We start from the raw sequence: 17,767 nt of genomic DNA, 5'->3' as shown, positions 1-17,767 counted from the left end.
CTCCTGGGGGTCTTGATGTGTTTTAAATTCTTCGAAGTCTCACGACCCCTTTCGCTTTATGCCTCTAAAAAAGGGGGGGGGGGGGGTGGAGGGGGAGATCTTTTCCCATCCGTGTCCATTTCATGTATTATAAAGCAAAATAAAGATGCTCGAGTTGTGTGTGAGTGTGTGTTTGGTGGAGGGGGGGGGGGGAGAATTAGAGACCTTTTTATTACATGTCAATGTACAAAAGTAAATTGTCAAATAAAAAATGCCCAAAGAGTGAGTTTTTTTGTTTTTGGGGGGGGGGGGGGAGGTGAGATTATACTATTACATGTATAGTTAATCTATAATATTGTCAAATAAAGATAATTGAGGTGTGTGCTTTTTGGGGGGGAGGGAGGGGAGGGAAGGGGGGGAGACATCATGCATGATGTACAATTACTGTGCACGCTGGATTCCGCGCTCAAACAATCTAACACCGCGATTGTTTTGTTTTAGTGAGCGTTTTACAGCACTTGTAACACAGTTACGTCACATATGTGATGAAGATTAGAGGTGTTACTAGAGTTCCGTTTTTGGAAAAGAGTTTTATGACGCTTAATTGCAACACAAGAATGTCATATAAGTGCCTAAGATTAGAGGGTTGACAAGAGAGTAGTTTTAGCTCTAGTAAGAGTTTTACGGCATTTGAAATACAATCAGGTGAAACAGTTGCCGCAGATTAGAGGTGTTACCAGAGAGTAACATAAAACGAAAAGAAGGAGAGATAGTTCCAGGACGATATATGTTTGATAGGAAAGAACGAGTAGATCACAGTACAGAACCCGCCAACCATCCACTTACAAGAGTATGAATGAGAGCCGAACATAATCACATAAACAATTATCATAAATAAAAACGACAATGATAATAAAGACAATAACTGTAGCATGACAATGATATAAAAGGCAATGTTAAAAAAAATAATATAGCTATTACAAAAATGAGTCAAATAGTCGATAAAAGCATTACAATATCATATTAATACAATATAAATCGAAACTGCCACGTGATACAATAAAGCACAGAGCAAAATTGAAACACACATATTATTCTGAACGTGTACTTAAGCAAAGCGTGTCATCTTACTAATTATTGACACCGACACACAATAATACATCATTGAAATGTTACAGCAAAAATTCTGACGTCATGTATTCAAGATACCTCATCTCGAAGAGAGGGAGAGAGAGAGGGAGAGAGGGAGGGAGAGAGAGAGAGAGAGAGAGAGAGAGAGAGAGAGAGAGAGAGAGAGAGAGAGAGAGAGAGAGAGAGAGAGATCAGAGACACAGAGAGACAGACAGACAGACAGACAGACAGACAGACAGACAGACAGACAGACAGACAGACAGACAGAGAGACAGACAGACAGACAGAGAGACAGACAGACAGACAGAGACAGAGACAGACAGACAAACAGACAGACAGACAGACAGACAGACAGACAGACAGACAGACAGACAGACAGACAGACAGACAGACAGACAGACAGACAGACAGTGATGGGTGGATGGAGGGGAGAAAGAGATAGGTAGGTAGATAGATATAGATAAGATAGATCAATCGATAGACAGACAGGCAGAGAGGGAGAGATGGGGGAGTGGGGTTAAATGCGGGACTACAAAATAGTCGTGCTTAGAAACATATTGCAGGCATGCAGAATAAGCCCCACAAATTGTACATATTATTTAAAAAGCAAAAAAAAACCCCCCAAAGAAACAAACAAACCATAGAACACAAAACACACCCTCCAAAAGTTGTAAAGAATAATTTAAAAAAGAAAAAGACAAAGAAATCTTATAGCTAAACCCCCACAGACCCCCCCCCCGCCCCCCCCTCCCTAAAAAAGAAATAAAATATTTGAAAAATAATAATAATAATAATAATAATCATTAAGGAACTTCTAAAAATTAAGTCAACAGAGCAATAGCCTAGAGCAGAAAAAAACCCTACGATAAACAAACTAAACTAAACCAGTGTTCAGAACCAAAGCCCACAACAATGGCACTGCACGGCACCCATCTAGATCTAAGAAGATGTGTAGAGATATAAGGAGTTACAATTTGAAGCAGTGAATTTTAAAAAACAACAACAAAAAGTTTAGTTTAGTAAAGAGTTTTACGGCACTTGCAACACAATAAGGTCATATAAATGCCGAAGATTAGAGGTGTTACAAGAGAGTAACAACAAACGTAAAAAAGAAGGAGGAGAGATAAGGACGATAGATGTTTAAGAGGAAAGAAGGAGCAAACCACACTAGAGCACCCGCCAACCACCCACAACAACAAAAAATCCCACGAACATCAACAATAGAAGTAAAACAAACACTAGAAGTAAAACAAACACTATAGAAGTAAAACAAACACTATAGAAGTAAAACAAACACTATAGAAGTAAAACAAACACTAGAAGTAAAACAAACACAATAGAAGTAAAACAAACACTAGAAGTAAAACAAACACTAGAAGTAAAACAAACACTATAGAAGTAAAACAAACACTATAGAAGTAAAACAAACACTAGAAGTAAAACAAACACTATAGAAGTAAAACAAACACTATAGAAGTAAAACAAACACTATAGAAGTAAAACAAACACTAGAAGTAAAACAAACACTATAGAAGTAAAACAAACACTAGAAGTAAAACAAACACTATAGAAGTAAAACAAACACTATAGAAGTAAAACAAACACTAGAAGTAAAACAAACACTAGAAGTAAAACAAACACTATAGAAGTAAAACAAACACTATAGAAGTAAAACAAACACTATAGAAGTAAAACAAACACTAGAAGTAAAACAAACACAATAGAAGTAAAACAAACACTAGAAGTAAAACAAACACTAGAAGTAAAACAAACACTATAGAAGTAAAACAAACACTATAGAAGTAAAACAAACAATAGAAGTAAAACAAACACTAGAAGTAAATCTAAAGCGGAAAGAATGAGCTCCACACATAAATGAAGAGCATACAAACATATAAAACACTCAAAGAAAAAAGAACAAAAAAAACCCCCATGAAGATTACAACTATCCAATATCATAATGGAGATAAATAAAAAGGAAAAGCTGGAAAGATATCTCACAAAACAATCAATTCAACCCCCCCTCACACACAGACAGACAGACAGACAGACAGACAGACACACACACCCTGTGGGAGACTCACAGGAGTAAACAAAACACACGCACGCACAAATATATATATATATATAATTGATCATAGTTTTTTAAATCCAACAACAACATAAGCCAATAAAATGTTATAATAATCTACTCTCAGCCCATGTTTCTCAAAGCTTGATCATACACTGATAAAGAGGCGAGGGAATGTTAAACATTCGGAAGGAAAGTACGGTTATAAAGGGGGATCACGACTCAAACAAATACATGGTTTATCAAAGACTCTCTACTACTCTTGTAGAGAATCTTTGGTTTTATCAAAGAGGTTATAAAATAGGACTATTTATAACCTCTTCGAGTTTTATCGGAAGCCAGAGAAGCCATGCTCTGTTCGTGCATGCTATGCCAGGATGTAAAGTGAGGCGTGCCGACAAAAGAAGTTACTTCTCACAATCCACAAATGCAGATATTGGCCAAAAATTAACATAAGGGTCAAATTAGTAGTTAGTAGATTTTCTATTGATGCCATATTCTTTAAGTATAACATGCTTTTTAAAAAAAAATTATTTCCTACTTATAAATTGTAAAAACTTCACCTATAAGCGTGATGTAGCGATTTTCATAGGGCTCAAATCTGAGAAGTTACTCATTTTGTCAGCACCCTTCACTAATCATTAATGTGAGGCGGTTTTAACATGCCAACGAATGCAAAGAGTAGAAGAGCATAATATATAGACACGCTTTGGTTGTACCAATCTAACTGCTTTCAGACGACGAGTCGAGGGATCGACCCAACCGACCCGATCCCATTCGCAATGGGCACCGGACCCGGTATTAGTGTTTTAACGCTCCCATCGATACTGTGTATATTAAATCATTTACGGGGATCTGGGTTTCAGTTTCAACCCTGCCTGTAAGTGCCAACGCGGACTGAGAGTGACACAACGTAACGTCCCGGCAAAAAGACCGATACTAAGTACTCGATAAAGTTTTCCACACACGGGAATAGTACACGGGCCTTCTGCATGCGACGTCGAAGTGCATATAAACCGCTACACCACAGCAACGATCCCATACTGCCCTAAGCTGACAAAACGTCTTTTTAAAAAAAATTTGAGCCATTTAAAAAAAAATTGCTAAACCAATAGCCTGATTAGTTACCCTACTTTTGTCAAGAAGAAAAAAACCGTGAAACTGTGACTAGTTTTTTAATAAATTAGAATTCAAATTTCGGAAGAATGCCTTTTTTTAAAATGGTTAGGCTGAAAAAACGCCTTTTTTTATCTCGAAACTGCCGAGCAAAAGAAAAAGACGTTGAGTCAGTATAGTAATACCTTAGTTTAGGGTCTTTGACAACAGATACCACTCTGCGTTGCACACAGAGTTTTAAGTTTTATTTAAGAGTTTCTACCGTATTATAGTATTCTACCTCGTACATTTCGCTACCCCAGAATTACAAAGTTTTATCTGACATTTTCGGCCATTTTGAGTTAATAAGACCAGGAAGTCAGAAAGTAAATTCTCTATCTGCTCTATCAAAATTGTAAGATTATTCGGAGTCGGTATCAAGATATTCAAATAATTGCATTTTTTTTAAAAGCATGACATAATATTGTGAAACTCAAAATTTTAGACGTCAAATTTCTCAAAAACTAGGTACCGAGTAGACAGAATTTCGTAATTCTAAGGAAGTGATTAGGTAAGAGGGCTATCAGGTCTAAACACTCAATGTCAACAGAACTAAGAGTTATTCACATGAACTATGATGTTTTTGTGTTGGATGAGCTATATATATATATATATATATATCATATGTATAAAAGTGATTAACTAATTTTGCGTGTAAAGAGTTAACGCACGCATTTGCAACAAATATAGATCATATTACAACAATTAGTGTCGAGGATTAGTGTTACTCGATAGTCAAAGAAAAAGACGAGGGAAGAGGAGGAGAGATAAAGATGACAGATAGATTATGTCTGTCCCCCCCTCTCTCTCTCTCTCTCTCTCTCTCTCTCTCTCGCTCTCTCTCGCGCTCTCTCTCTTTCTACAACATAAAAAGTAAGTGAATTGAATTAACCCGCACCATGAAAATGCATCACAATACTCCTACAAGCACCCAGCAGTTAGTCAAGCACAATATTAGATTATAATAACATGTTATATAGTACAGTCACAGCAACAAAGCCTTAACGAAACAAAACAAGTAATTGAAGATTTCGTTGAATGAAAACTTTTTTTTTCTTACTCTTTTCTTTCTTTCGTTTTTTGGTGGGTTTTTTTTTGGGGGGGGGAGACGAAACCGCCTAAGATGAAGTAAATGAGTCATTACTGAAAAAGACTGATGAGAATAAAACTTGACGTCTTCTCAATTTCGCCTTCCGTCAGTATCAATAATAGGCCTACATAAGTATCAATATGTTCAAAATATCCAACTATTGCGTCCTAAAGCAGCTGGTGAACTTTTGTCCGGATCACAAAGTATTTTGTTACATGTATATCAATACGACTCCAATTTTCTTGAGCTACAAACTATAACCCGTGGCAAGTAACGTTATGTGTGTGTGTGTGTGTGGGGGGGGGGGGTCCTGAGGTTTATGATGTTGTTAGTTTATAAATTGAGCTACCCACATTAACAGTTGGGAAATTATCACGCATAGGCGAAACTTGATCAGCCCCTCCCCCTTTTTTTCCTTCCCATCATTTGTTTTGGCCTCCTCCATAAGGAATGCCTTACTCTAATAAATATATCGCGCGCAGGGATAATCACTGAAAGTAAGGAGATGGACATTCCCAACCAATCAAATGAAAGAATTGCCCCATTTTACCGATCTGTGATTCCCTCTCCAACGTTTTTAATGTGTCCAGAACAATTCACGCGCAATTATATTATATAAAAGTTTCCACTGGTTCCTATAATATAATGTTTGTTTGTTTTGTTTTTTAAAAAGAGTTTTTTTTTCTCAAACAGAGGAATGACCCATCTTGTAAAGACACAATCTTCGTACAATGAAAGGTTTAGCCCTCCCCCAAAAAAACGAAAAAAAAACCCCTAAAAAAACTTTATTAAAAATCTCCCCCCCCCAAAAAAAAAAAATCCCCAAAAGACCACAACAAACAAACAAACAAACAAACAAACAAACATAAAGCAAAACAAACAAACAAACTAGAAAGACTTCTTTACAGAAAAAGAAAAAAATTGGGACATTGCATCATATTACAGTTGAAAGCTTTAAAGAATTAATTGCTACATCTATGATTTTTTTAAAAATTGCGTAAAATCAACCCAAGTAAAAAGCAAAACAAAAACAAAACAAAAAAACAATCGAAATATAAGAACAAAAAATAAACCACAACAAAACCCCAATCAAATTAAGAACGAAAGGCATACAAACATCCGGGTTGATACCAAACGTTCAAACCTCTAGCAATAAAACTAAGACATTTCTCGTCAAATAAATACCAGGACAGTCAGCGAGCAATACAAGGGCTGACTGTATCTAGACATGCACAAGAAAAGGAACTTTACTATCAGATCACAGCAAAAACTCATAAGGGAGAGACATTAAGGGTGTGTTCACACAGTGATGGCTTACCAGTCGCGTCGACTGTTTGCATGTGGGGAAAGTTAGAAGGATATTAAAGGTTTGGGATGCACCAGGTTATTATCATTTTTCTACACTGATGATAATAATAACAATAATAATAATAACAACAATAGCAACAATAATAATAATAATATATTTTAGAAATAATAATAATCACGATCAAGATGATACAAATAATAATCAACAACAGTAATAATATTAACAATAAAAACAACTATTAATAATAACAATATAATTAAATAATGATGATAATAATGACAACAACAACAACAATAATAATAATAATAATAGTAATAGTAATAATAATAACAATAATAATAAAGATAATTTCAATAGTGCCCACTTCCTGGTAGCTCTAGGCACTTCCCAACAAAATATAATTTCAACAGCTAACACAGAGACAAGTTTCATATCGGCCCATTCAATATACAGCTGTCCTTTCAAATACATATTATGCACCTGTAGTGTGCTATTTAGCATTTTCTGACAAAGGAACACATACATAAACAAGCAATCACTGCGATTGCTAACCACACTTGTCTTTGAAAGAAGAAATAAACTAGCTGTAAAATAAGATTCAGCTAAATGTGTCTTTAGACACAAGCATCACAATATACATAATCATTCTGCACCTTATCTTAATCCATATCAAATATGTGACATATTTCATTTGATCTATTTCCATGTCATTTTTATCTTACTGTCCTTTGCCAGGTTGTTATGTCATAGTTGCCGATTTTGAAGTTTTTCACCTGATTGTGAAGTAAGTATATTACATGCACTGATAGCACTGTTTTCCATCAACAAAATAACATTTTGATTTGACATACAAAAGTTAAGAGACCTGTTCTGTGGGCATGCATATACCAAACTTTAAATTAATTTTTAAAAATTTAAATTTAAAAACCACTTATTTTTCTAAGTATTTTTTAAAGTATAGCATCATTAGAAGCAGCAATTAGGATAGTGTTAAAAATATTACGTGATACAAAAATAAGAAATGCTTCCCCCCCCCTCCCCCTCCTCCTGAAACTCACAAGCGTACATGACAGCAATAGTGACAAGAAAGTCGTATCAGAAAAACAAGAAAACGAGTATGTAGGAGGAATGAGAACAGAACAGTTGAACAAAAACTGGATAACAAGTGTGAGGAGCAAAGAGCAAATAATTCTAAGAGGAACGATGAAAGGACAGAAATATTGGGTGGAGAAAAAAAGAAAGAGAAAGATGTGGGAGGGGGGGGGGGAGAATTACATCTAAAATAAAAAATCAAAGAGAAAAATGCTTTGAAAGACAGAAGGAGCATGTTAAGGAAAAAGAGAGAAGAAAGAAGAGAAAATTGGAAGAGGAAAAGAGGAAGGAAAATTTTAAGACAAATAAAAGAAAAGAAAAAAGAAAGAAGAGATACAAGAGAAAAAAAGAAGAGGGACTATGGAAAGAACAACAACATGAGGAGAAGGACAAGAAGAAAAAAGAATAGGACGAGGAGGAGGAGAAGGAAGAGGAGGAGGGGGAGAAGGAAGAAGACAAAGAAGAGGAGGAAGATGAGGAAGAGGAGGACATAAGAAGACAACAAGGAGGAGGAGGAAGATGAGGTGAAAATGAGGAAAAGGAGGAAGAGGACAAAAAAGAAAGGGAAGAGGAGAAGAAGGAAGAGGAGAAGGAGGAAGAGGAGAAGGAAGAGGAGGAGACGAAGAGAAGGAAAAAAAAGGAAGAGCAAAACTAGGAACAATACAACAAATATCAACAGACTTCATAGAAAGATGGACAAAGGAGGAAGAGACAAATGTGAAACAACACGTCAAATGTCAACAGGGTCAGTAAGAATAAGATAGCGACAGCAGATAAAATGCCAAACTCTAATTGACTCTATTTCACACGGGGGAGCAAAATCAGGAGGAAGCACTAATTGTTCTTGCATTTGTCGCATTTCGACTTGAAGCTGTTCACAAAAAAATAATTCCATTATATTGATTCCCGTACACAGTATATATAGATATACATACATGACAGATATACAGTAAACACGCTATTGTTGTTGATCTCTACCGTCTAGGCAATGCCCTAGTTTTTTAGCTCAGGTTATCGTGTCTTGTTCAAGGACACACATCAGAGACAGCCCATCGAAACACCACTCACTGATTTGCTTTTTTTGCTTTTAAGTAAATACATTAGTGACGCATCATGGTCAAATCAGGCGCTCGTCAAAATAATGAAGTCCAAAATACAGGCATTTTACATTCAGTTTGACAATTTTTTATTTAATTTTTAATTTTTTTGCTCAACACTTTTCATGTCTATATTAAAAACATTTCCAAGTGAATTTTACTAGGAAAAGTTGATAAATGGGACAAAATATGCAGATTTTCAGTTTTCAAGCATTCTCAAACTATTGAAGTTACAAAACTTTGGAGGACAGTTTCTTGCTAATTTTACCTCTGAAACAAGGCGACCCCCACCTCCTTCAATCACAAATATCTCAACTTATTTTCAGGATAGACGGCTATTTTTAAATCAAACGCAAGACAAATAAACAGGCTTTTAGATTACACCAATAACTCCATTAACCCAGAAATTAACGAGCGCCTGACACATATTATACATATATGAGAGAGAAAAGTAGTCTGGTTTGGGTTTGAAAAAGTAACTTGAAGCAAAACTCACCATTCTCCGTTGTTCTCTGCCTCTCCGTTTGCCTCGAGAAAGTCGCGCTGACTCATCCAATCGTCACTCAGGAACTTTGACCTGGACGGTTAGAGGAAAGCACCATAAAAACTTTGCTTTGCCAGTTTAAAATATCAAACTTTTATGTTTATTATTTCAGTTTTAGTAAGAACTTTACGACACTTGCAGATCGAATAGATATTAGAGAGTAACAAGAATTCTAAATCTGAGCTCATTTCTCCAGACCGTGTCACCTTTCCTACGACTATCCCTCCTCTACATCTATTGCTGTTGTATCAGCATTTCTATTGGTTTGTTTGTTCGTTAGAGTAAAGAGAAGCACATCGACACTGTAATGGTCATTTAGTGCTGGAAAACAGTGAGACAGACAGACAGAAACAACAGAGGGAAAGTAAAGAAGTAGGACCTACCAGTGGCGCCCTCCAAACGCATGTGAAGGAGAGATGAGGACAACAGATATTTGACGGGAAAAAAAGAAAAAAAAAACACATCACCACACTCATCAACTACCTACATCTTAAAAATGAAATTGCTATGTATGTTAGAGAAAAAAAAAACAACAACAAAAATCCACAACACGCTTTCAGAGCGGAAAAAAAAGCAGTACAGACAAAATGGGGGCTACGAATTCTTTGAGGACATACCAGTAGTGCCTTCCAAACATCCACTTTATAGAATGTAACACCGTACAAAATACATACAAGAATAATCAGAAGCTGGTAGACTCCCTTCCCCACCCGCCCACCCGCACGTACGTACGTACGCAAGCACACACACACACACACACACACACACACATATGTACACACAGTTTTTAGTTAGTTTTAGTAGAAGTTTTACAGCGCTCACATCTGCATAAGGTCATATGAGCACCAAGGGGTGGAATGCAACAGAGAAGTCCTTACAGGGAATCTTACTCTGCTCACCTCTCTAGCTTCAACAGCACAAAGTCTGCTTTGACAATCAAGGAAATAGCGGGTCACTAGAGTATGACAAACATACGAAAGAAGTAGAAGAAAAATGACAATAGTAAGGATTACAAAAGAAAAAGCAGCAGTTCCCTGTTGTAGTTGAGGCACAGTTATGAGCATGACATTGATGAATCAGCCCATTTACAATTCTACTGTGCATAAGAACAAGTCAATGTCCCCCCTTTGGGAATGGCCTAAAGACACTTCAGTCAGTAGTACCGCCCGGGGGGTAGAATGTCCACACTACTCACATATAGTTTCGGACAGAGTCTGGCAGAATGACCACACAACGTTGACCCTTCTTCAGACCCAGGTCCTTGATGGCCTTGATGGCACAGTACATCGCTGAGCCACTGCTGCCACCTACAGAAAGGGAGAGTTGTACAATTGTAAGTGGAGATAAAAACAATCAGGGAAAGACAAATGCAGTTTTTGGGACATCTGAATAAACATAAAGGTCTTGAACGTCAAATATCTAGCTCTCACTGGCAAAACTGAAGACAAGCGAGGCAGGGGTAAGCCCAAAGCAACTTATTTAGAGAACCAAAACAGATGGGTAACGGGGAAGGATCAGGGTAACGTAGCTTTTTTAAGAGCATCCGAGCAAAAGAATGAATGGAGAACCATGATTGCCGATGTCTGCAGCAGATCTAGCACTTGATGATGATAATGAAAAGAAGATTCCAGTAGAAAAACCCAGACAAGTCACAATTTACCCCCTCGTGACACAGGGTCCATCTGTGCTTCACCAGGCAGAGGTTTGGATCCCCAGGGACAAAGAGAAGTGCTAGATTTAGAGGTCCATTCTTATAATTAGACCTAGTTTGTAAACACTACTATCTCTAAAATGAAAAGATTTTTTTATATGGATAAAAAATAGCTGAAGTGGAATCTGCAATTAGTTTTATGAACTGCATCTAATAGAAGCAGTATGCACAACACAGCCTATGGCAAACAGCATTTGTCATCATGGTCCTCACGCTTCGCCGTACGTCAGAGCAGAATCTTGGCTCCTTCGACATATAAGAAAACATGACGAACGGCATACGTCACATAGGTCAGGAAGGGGTTAAAGAAAGAGGAGAAAATGGAATTTCAAATTTTGAAAGTCAGTTTGACCATAGCAAGCATAGCATTTCTTTGCCAAGTAATAAACTTCCCCAAATGAGAACGGAACCCCAGCCTTTTGAGTACAATAAATAGCATTTGTATAGCGCATATCCCCGCTCAACAGCAGGTTCTATGCGTTTTACACTATATTATTACAAGACAAAAAGCCTAGCATGATGCCACTTAAGATAGTGATCTGAGTTGGAGTATATGCTTTTACTGTGCTGTTGACACAATCTGGGCATCACTGATCTGAAATGGCATGGGTTTTAATACGCCTTTCAACACTCTAATGTTTCAATGTCAATCTGCCACAGGAGGAAGCCAAAAGGGAGTTTTAGTTTTTATAAACATTTTACGACACGTGCAACACAATCAGGTCATACAAGTGCAAAAGATTAGAGGTGTTACAATAGAGTAACAAACACAAAAAAGGAGGAGGAGAGAAAAGGACGATATATGTTTGGTAGAAAAGAAGGAAGCAAACCACACCAGAACACCTGCTAACCACCCACTCATTCATATTTCTCTCACCGCAAAGGAGTCCTTCCTCCCTGATGAGCCTGCGAGACATGACAAAAGATTCCTTGTCCGAGCTCTTGTACCATTTGTCTACCAGCTGGGGGTGGAAAACAAACACACAGAAACGTGAGAAAAAAATGATGAAATGGTATGGTTTAACACTAACACTATAGATTATTTAAGAGGCGGGACCTCCGAGTTGGTAATGTCCATCTCCGTATGGACCGAGCCAGATGGGAATTTCGTGTAAAGTGCCTTTCCCAAGGACACAACGTCAGAGCGAGCTGTGTGTTGGAGATATTGAAATCATGTGTATGTTTGAGAGAGAGAGAGAGAGAGAGAGAGAGAGAGAGAGAGAGAGAGAGAGAGAGAGAGAGAGAGAGAGAGAGTGTGTGTGCTTGTTTGTTTGTGTGTGTGTGTGTGTGTGTGTGTGTGTGTGTGTGTGTGTGTGTGTGTGTGTGTGTGTGTGTGTGTGTGTGTGTGTGTGTGTGTGAGTGTGTTGTTGGGTGTGTGTGGAGACTTCCAAAGCTTGACTGTCATTGGAAAACTTGAATTTACATTTTTTGGGGGGCCTTTGATCAACATTTTCCAGCAAAATCTACACAGAAAGGAGTTTTACATACACATTAACAGTGCTAAGCTGATAAAAAAAAATTGGATAGAATTTGCTCAATGGGCATAAAAAAGTCAGTTGCTTTGATTTCAAATGTAAGCTGAAATTATTTCCGTTTTTAAATTAATAAGATGACCGACCACACAGCGTTGACCCTTCTTCAGTCTCATATAATTATTAAGAGAGGTTTTCTTTTGGTCAGAACATGATGTTTTATGTTACTGTTGTTTTGTATTGCAAAGCGTTCAGAGCCTGAGTAATTTAATCGGGCTTGAGTGCCATATGATTGTCATTTGTTATTTATTATTATTATTATTATTATTATTATTATTATTATCATTTTGAGGAGTGTCTGATTTCACAAGATGCTACACATTTTTAATTTCTCTTTCCTGTATAAACATTAAGCTCACAAACTTTTCCTCAATTGGACTCTTACTACAATAAGTAGCAAAAAGTATTTTATCCTCTTACTGTCACAATTCCAGATAGAAGCCAGCCCACAATACAACAAGACAAAGCCTCAAAAGGGACCCCCAGGGGAAACGAAAGAGAGGAAGGCCGAGATCACATCGACATAATAATCATCATTTAGCGCTAGAAAAAAACAAAGATGAGAAACGGAAACAACAATGCTTTAAACTTTAAACGGAATCCCAAGGGGAAAAGAAAGATAGGAAGTCCGAGAGCATATCGACATAACAGTCATCATTTTGTGCAAGGAAAAAATAAGGATAAGAAACAGAAACAACAGAGGGAAAGAAAAGAAGTACGTGTGAGAAATAGAAACGACAGAGGGTGAGTAAAGAAATATCCATGAGAAACAGAAACAAAAGGGCAAGAATAAATAAGCATCTGTGTGCGTAATGAGTAAAGCATTGACAGCGTGGTTTTACAACCACAAAGAAGATGAAGGCTCCACATCACACACAATGGAAAGACTGAGGGAAGCCGGTATCTCGAGAGGGTCGGTGAGAGACAACAACCTGTGTGGAAAAGCCAGAAGAATATCCAACCACCTGATAACTGGCACGATCTGCAAACCAATGCTTTTATGGACCCTGGAGAGGAGGGCAAACAGCTATGGCATTGTAACGCCTACGATGATACATATTCTCCAACCAAGTAAGCCAAGCAAGTAACAGTAAACCAGTCAGATGACAGGATAAAACAAGAAATGAAGAGCTGTGGGAAAGGACAGGACAAAAAGATATAGAAGTAGAAATAGGACTAAGAAAGTGGCGATGGATGGGACACACCCTCAAAAAGCCCAGCGAAAAGATAACAAGACAGTTGCTGCAGGGAACCCACAGGGAGCACGAGGTAGGGGTAGGCCACGGGAAACATGGAGCAGATGTGTGAAAAGGGACATGAGAGAGATGAAGCTCACTTGGAAAGAGCTTGTAAGGATGGCCCAGGACAGAGAAAAATGAAAGGAGCTTGTATGTGGCCTGTACTCTTCCAGGGATGGAATGGAAGGCATTGATGATGATGATGATGATGATGATGATGATGATGATGATGATGATGATGATGATGATGATGAAAGCAATCAGAGTCACTCACGTCTCTGCTCAATACGGTGGGCACGAAGTCGTAGCCGATGCCCTCCACCTCGTAGAAGGAGACGTCCGACTTGTTCATGCTGTCAGGCACTGCCAACAAGGAACCCTCGGGGTCAACACCCACAATCTGAGAAAAGAAATTGTGAGGCATCGTGGTAACATCAGGCTCTCGTCAAAATTATTAAATTGTAGATATCAACATTTTCCCACCTGTTTGACAATTTTTATCGAATTTTTGTTTTTTAGGCTCAACACCTTTCATGTCCAGTTACAAACTAATTTCTGCGCGGATTTTACTGAAAAACATTGATTAAAAGCATAAAAAATGTAAATTTTCAGCTTCCAAGGACTCTCAATTTTTTGGAAGTCAGCAAACTTTGGCAGCCATTTTCTCGCTAATTTTACCTCTCAAACCATGTGATCCCCACCCCTTTCAATCACAAATATCTCAACTTCTATTCAAGATAGATGGATTTTCTTTTCATCAGAATATAGAAATATTAACAAGCTTTGAGATGAAACTATTAACTCTATATCCCCAAAACTTGACGAGCGTCTGATTCCATTGCCTCATAACACAAATGTTCTATGCCTCCATTCACATGATGGTTGAAAGAGGCATCTGAAGTGATATGTGCATTGACGTCTAGCTTTACTTTTCTCTTCATACTGAATTTAAATGAGAGTAATATATAATTATTATAATTGTTTTTTAAATATTTGTTTTGTCCCTTGCCCATTTCTATGAAATTGACGACATCTGATTAGTAGAAAAATGTGTTTATGATAGAGTCCAATAGTATATTACGTACATAATTATTATAACATGTAACTGTTACAGACAGATATTCAAAATAAAAATATATCTATGCCAAGCATCTGAGAGCAAAGATGTTTTTAGATATGATGGTGTGAGATGGTGTTTATGAAAATAATTATTGAGATGACATGGAGTAATATATAATTTAATTTCTATGTATACCTGCATGTGTTTTTACGGCTCCTGTAAAGCCAAAAAGAAATTTCCCTCTGGGACAACAAAATATCATCTTATCATCATCTATCTTATCTTATCTTTAGACCATGTAGAGACGGGATTTGACCCAGCCTATCATGGCCAACCCGTGCTGAGAGGGACACAACACCCAAGCAGAAAGACTGAGATACTGATAAAAGATCTTCCCATACTACAGGAGTCAAACTCAGGTCTTCTGTAAGTGACGGACAAGCACCTATCCGCTACATCACAGACGCAAGTTTCGAAAATCTGAAAAACCCCAAAAAGATGAGAAACGTTAAGACTGGCCACTGTAAGAAATGTTCCTCAAAGCGATTGGTTACCTAGAATTATAGACCCATGAACAACAGTCTTGAGGCATTAAGTAGACTGTCCATGCTATAAGAAAAGCTTCCCCAAGCAGTTGGACCACAAGATGTAAGTGTACAAATGAACAGCAACCTTTGTAAAGTCTACATTCAAATAAATCCAACCCTCTTTTAACTCTTTCCGGACATAGTTTTTTGGGGGCCTAGACATAATTAACTTGCAGCTCGATTTGGCTATGCAGGTGGTGTACAAAATAACTTCATAGAAGCATAACCATCTCTCAAAACGTAACATATGATATATCAAATTAAAGGAAATTGAATGAGGAATACATCCCAATATATGAAACAAGGATTGATTTTGAACATAAGTATGCATTAGAAGGGTTAGAAATGGCGATGGTGATGAGAAATATAAATTTTGACGGAAAAAATTACATTCACCAAACATGTGAAAACAAATCAGCATAGCTGTCTTATCATATACAGGCCAAGAGCATAATCCATAAATTTCTGAATGCGCAGCTTTTTATTTGAAAGCAATATTCCAATTTAGTTTAAATTATGAAATTTATACTGAGTCCGGTTACATCGTTTTGTTGAAGCAAGACCGCAAGAACTAATTTACTCGCTTTTCCCCAAACCTAAACTTTGACAAAGTGAAAATTGAAGTTTTCGTTTCTTAAATCCTTTCCTAAAAAAAATTAATTAAAACAAAATCCCAATCTGTAGAACACTAACCTTACACTCTGGGCATTTCATCTTAATCTTGCGAGACAGACCAGCAATAGTCCCACCAGTCCCAGCGGACGAGACCAGAGCGTCAAGTTTTCCTGCAATAACAACACCAGACACCACATGAGAAGACAGACAAAAACGACCAAAAGAACCATTGAGAAGACAGACTAAATGACCAAACAACGCATGAAAAGACAAACAAAAAAAAAGGCCACACAATAAATGAGAAGACAGGCTAAATGACCAAACAACACATGAAAATACAGACAAAATGACAAAACAACACATGAGAAGACAGACAAAATGACCACACAACACCTTAGAAGACAGACAAGACAGACTAAACTGACCAAACACACATGAGGAGACAGACAACATGATCAAACAACACATGAGAAGATGAACAAAAATGTCCAAACAACAAACAAAAATGTCCAAACAACACATGTAAAGACAGACAAAACATAATACAACAAATCTACACAAAGGCCGGAAATATTACGTTTATAAAAACCTTTAAAAAGTTCATTGAAAAAAAGTGACATTATGGCTAATTTGTCAGGAGACTTTGAGATAAGTAACTGTCCTATTTCTCATCACCTAAATCCCCCACTCACACACATATGAAGAGTATCTATATATATAAAAGTGGACTTGGGAGGCTTAGTGCACAAACTCCTCCCTTATTACCTAACCCACACCATCCATGTGTCTAGGACTTAACTTTAAAAAATCCATGCAAACTGCTTTCCCCGATTTTTCCAAAATGCTTTGTTTCGCCCACACAGAGTTATAGGCCTGGGCTAACTTATGATCAACAATTTCGCAGTCTCATTTTAAAAAACCGGAAGTGCGGTTTCCGTTCAACAGCCGTGCACCAGAACAGATTCCACACCTTTGAAATTATGGAGTGTACAACCACGAAAGCAGAGTAGAGAATCAATCTATACATCTATTATATATTCGGCAACTTGGAAACACATGTGTCACTTTTCTCTCAAGATTTATTGCTCCATTCCAGTAGAGTGTAAATATAGTAGGCCAATGACTTTCAGTTGACGTTAATGCACCGATCATTCCTTTCATCGAACAGGGGCCCAGCTAGTTTAAATATAAAATTTAATGCTACAAGGGGAAAAAAAAGCTCTTTTATCCATTTCTTTTTCGCTTCTTTTATCAAACTTTAATTTCGTCTGACAAATTCGTTGTTCTAGCAAGGGTTTTACAACACTTGCAAAGCAACACAATAAGGTCCTAAAAGTGCCAAAGAATAGGGGGTGTTACAAGAGAGTAACAAACACAAAAAAGAAGGCGGGGGAGATAAGGATGATACGTGTTTGATAGGAAAGAGGGAGCCACCACACCAGAGCACTCGCCAACCACCCACGATAAGTTCTCACCGTCGCAGGCTTCGAGGATTTCTTCCGCCGTCGAATCAAAGTGGGCTACTGGGTTACTTGCGTTACGATACTGTAAGGGGG

General features: G+C 37.5%; 1 protein-coding gene across 1 annotated transcript in view; it reads right to left on the bottom strand.

Annotated features, from left to right (window-relative positions):
• Nucleotides 1-17,767, bottom strand: part of LOC101861389 (cystathionine beta-synthase) — a gene marked incomplete in the record, with an annotated part of 58,498 nt that overhangs the window by 5,599 nt on the left and 35,132 nt on the right. Inside the window, 7 exon segments of the mRNA XM_035972121.1 lie at nt 6,745-6,756; nt 9,421-9,501; nt 10,664-10,775; nt 12,057-12,141; nt 14,224-14,349; nt 16,290-16,381; nt 17,687-17,756. Of these exon segments, the coding sequence (XP_035828014.1) occupies nt 6,745-6,756; nt 9,421-9,501; nt 10,664-10,775; nt 12,057-12,141; nt 14,224-14,349; nt 16,290-16,381; nt 17,687-17,756 (578 nt within the window).

Source organism: Aplysia californica, unplaced genomic scaffold (assembly GCF_000002075.1).
Source record: "Aplysia californica isolate F4 #8 unplaced genomic scaffold, AplCal3.0 scaffold00583, whole genome shotgun sequence".
Classification (NCBI taxonomy): Eukaryota; Metazoa; Mollusca; class Gastropoda; order Aplysiida; family Aplysiidae; genus Aplysia; species Aplysia californica.
This window is presented reverse-complemented; position numbering and strand designations above follow the sequence as displayed.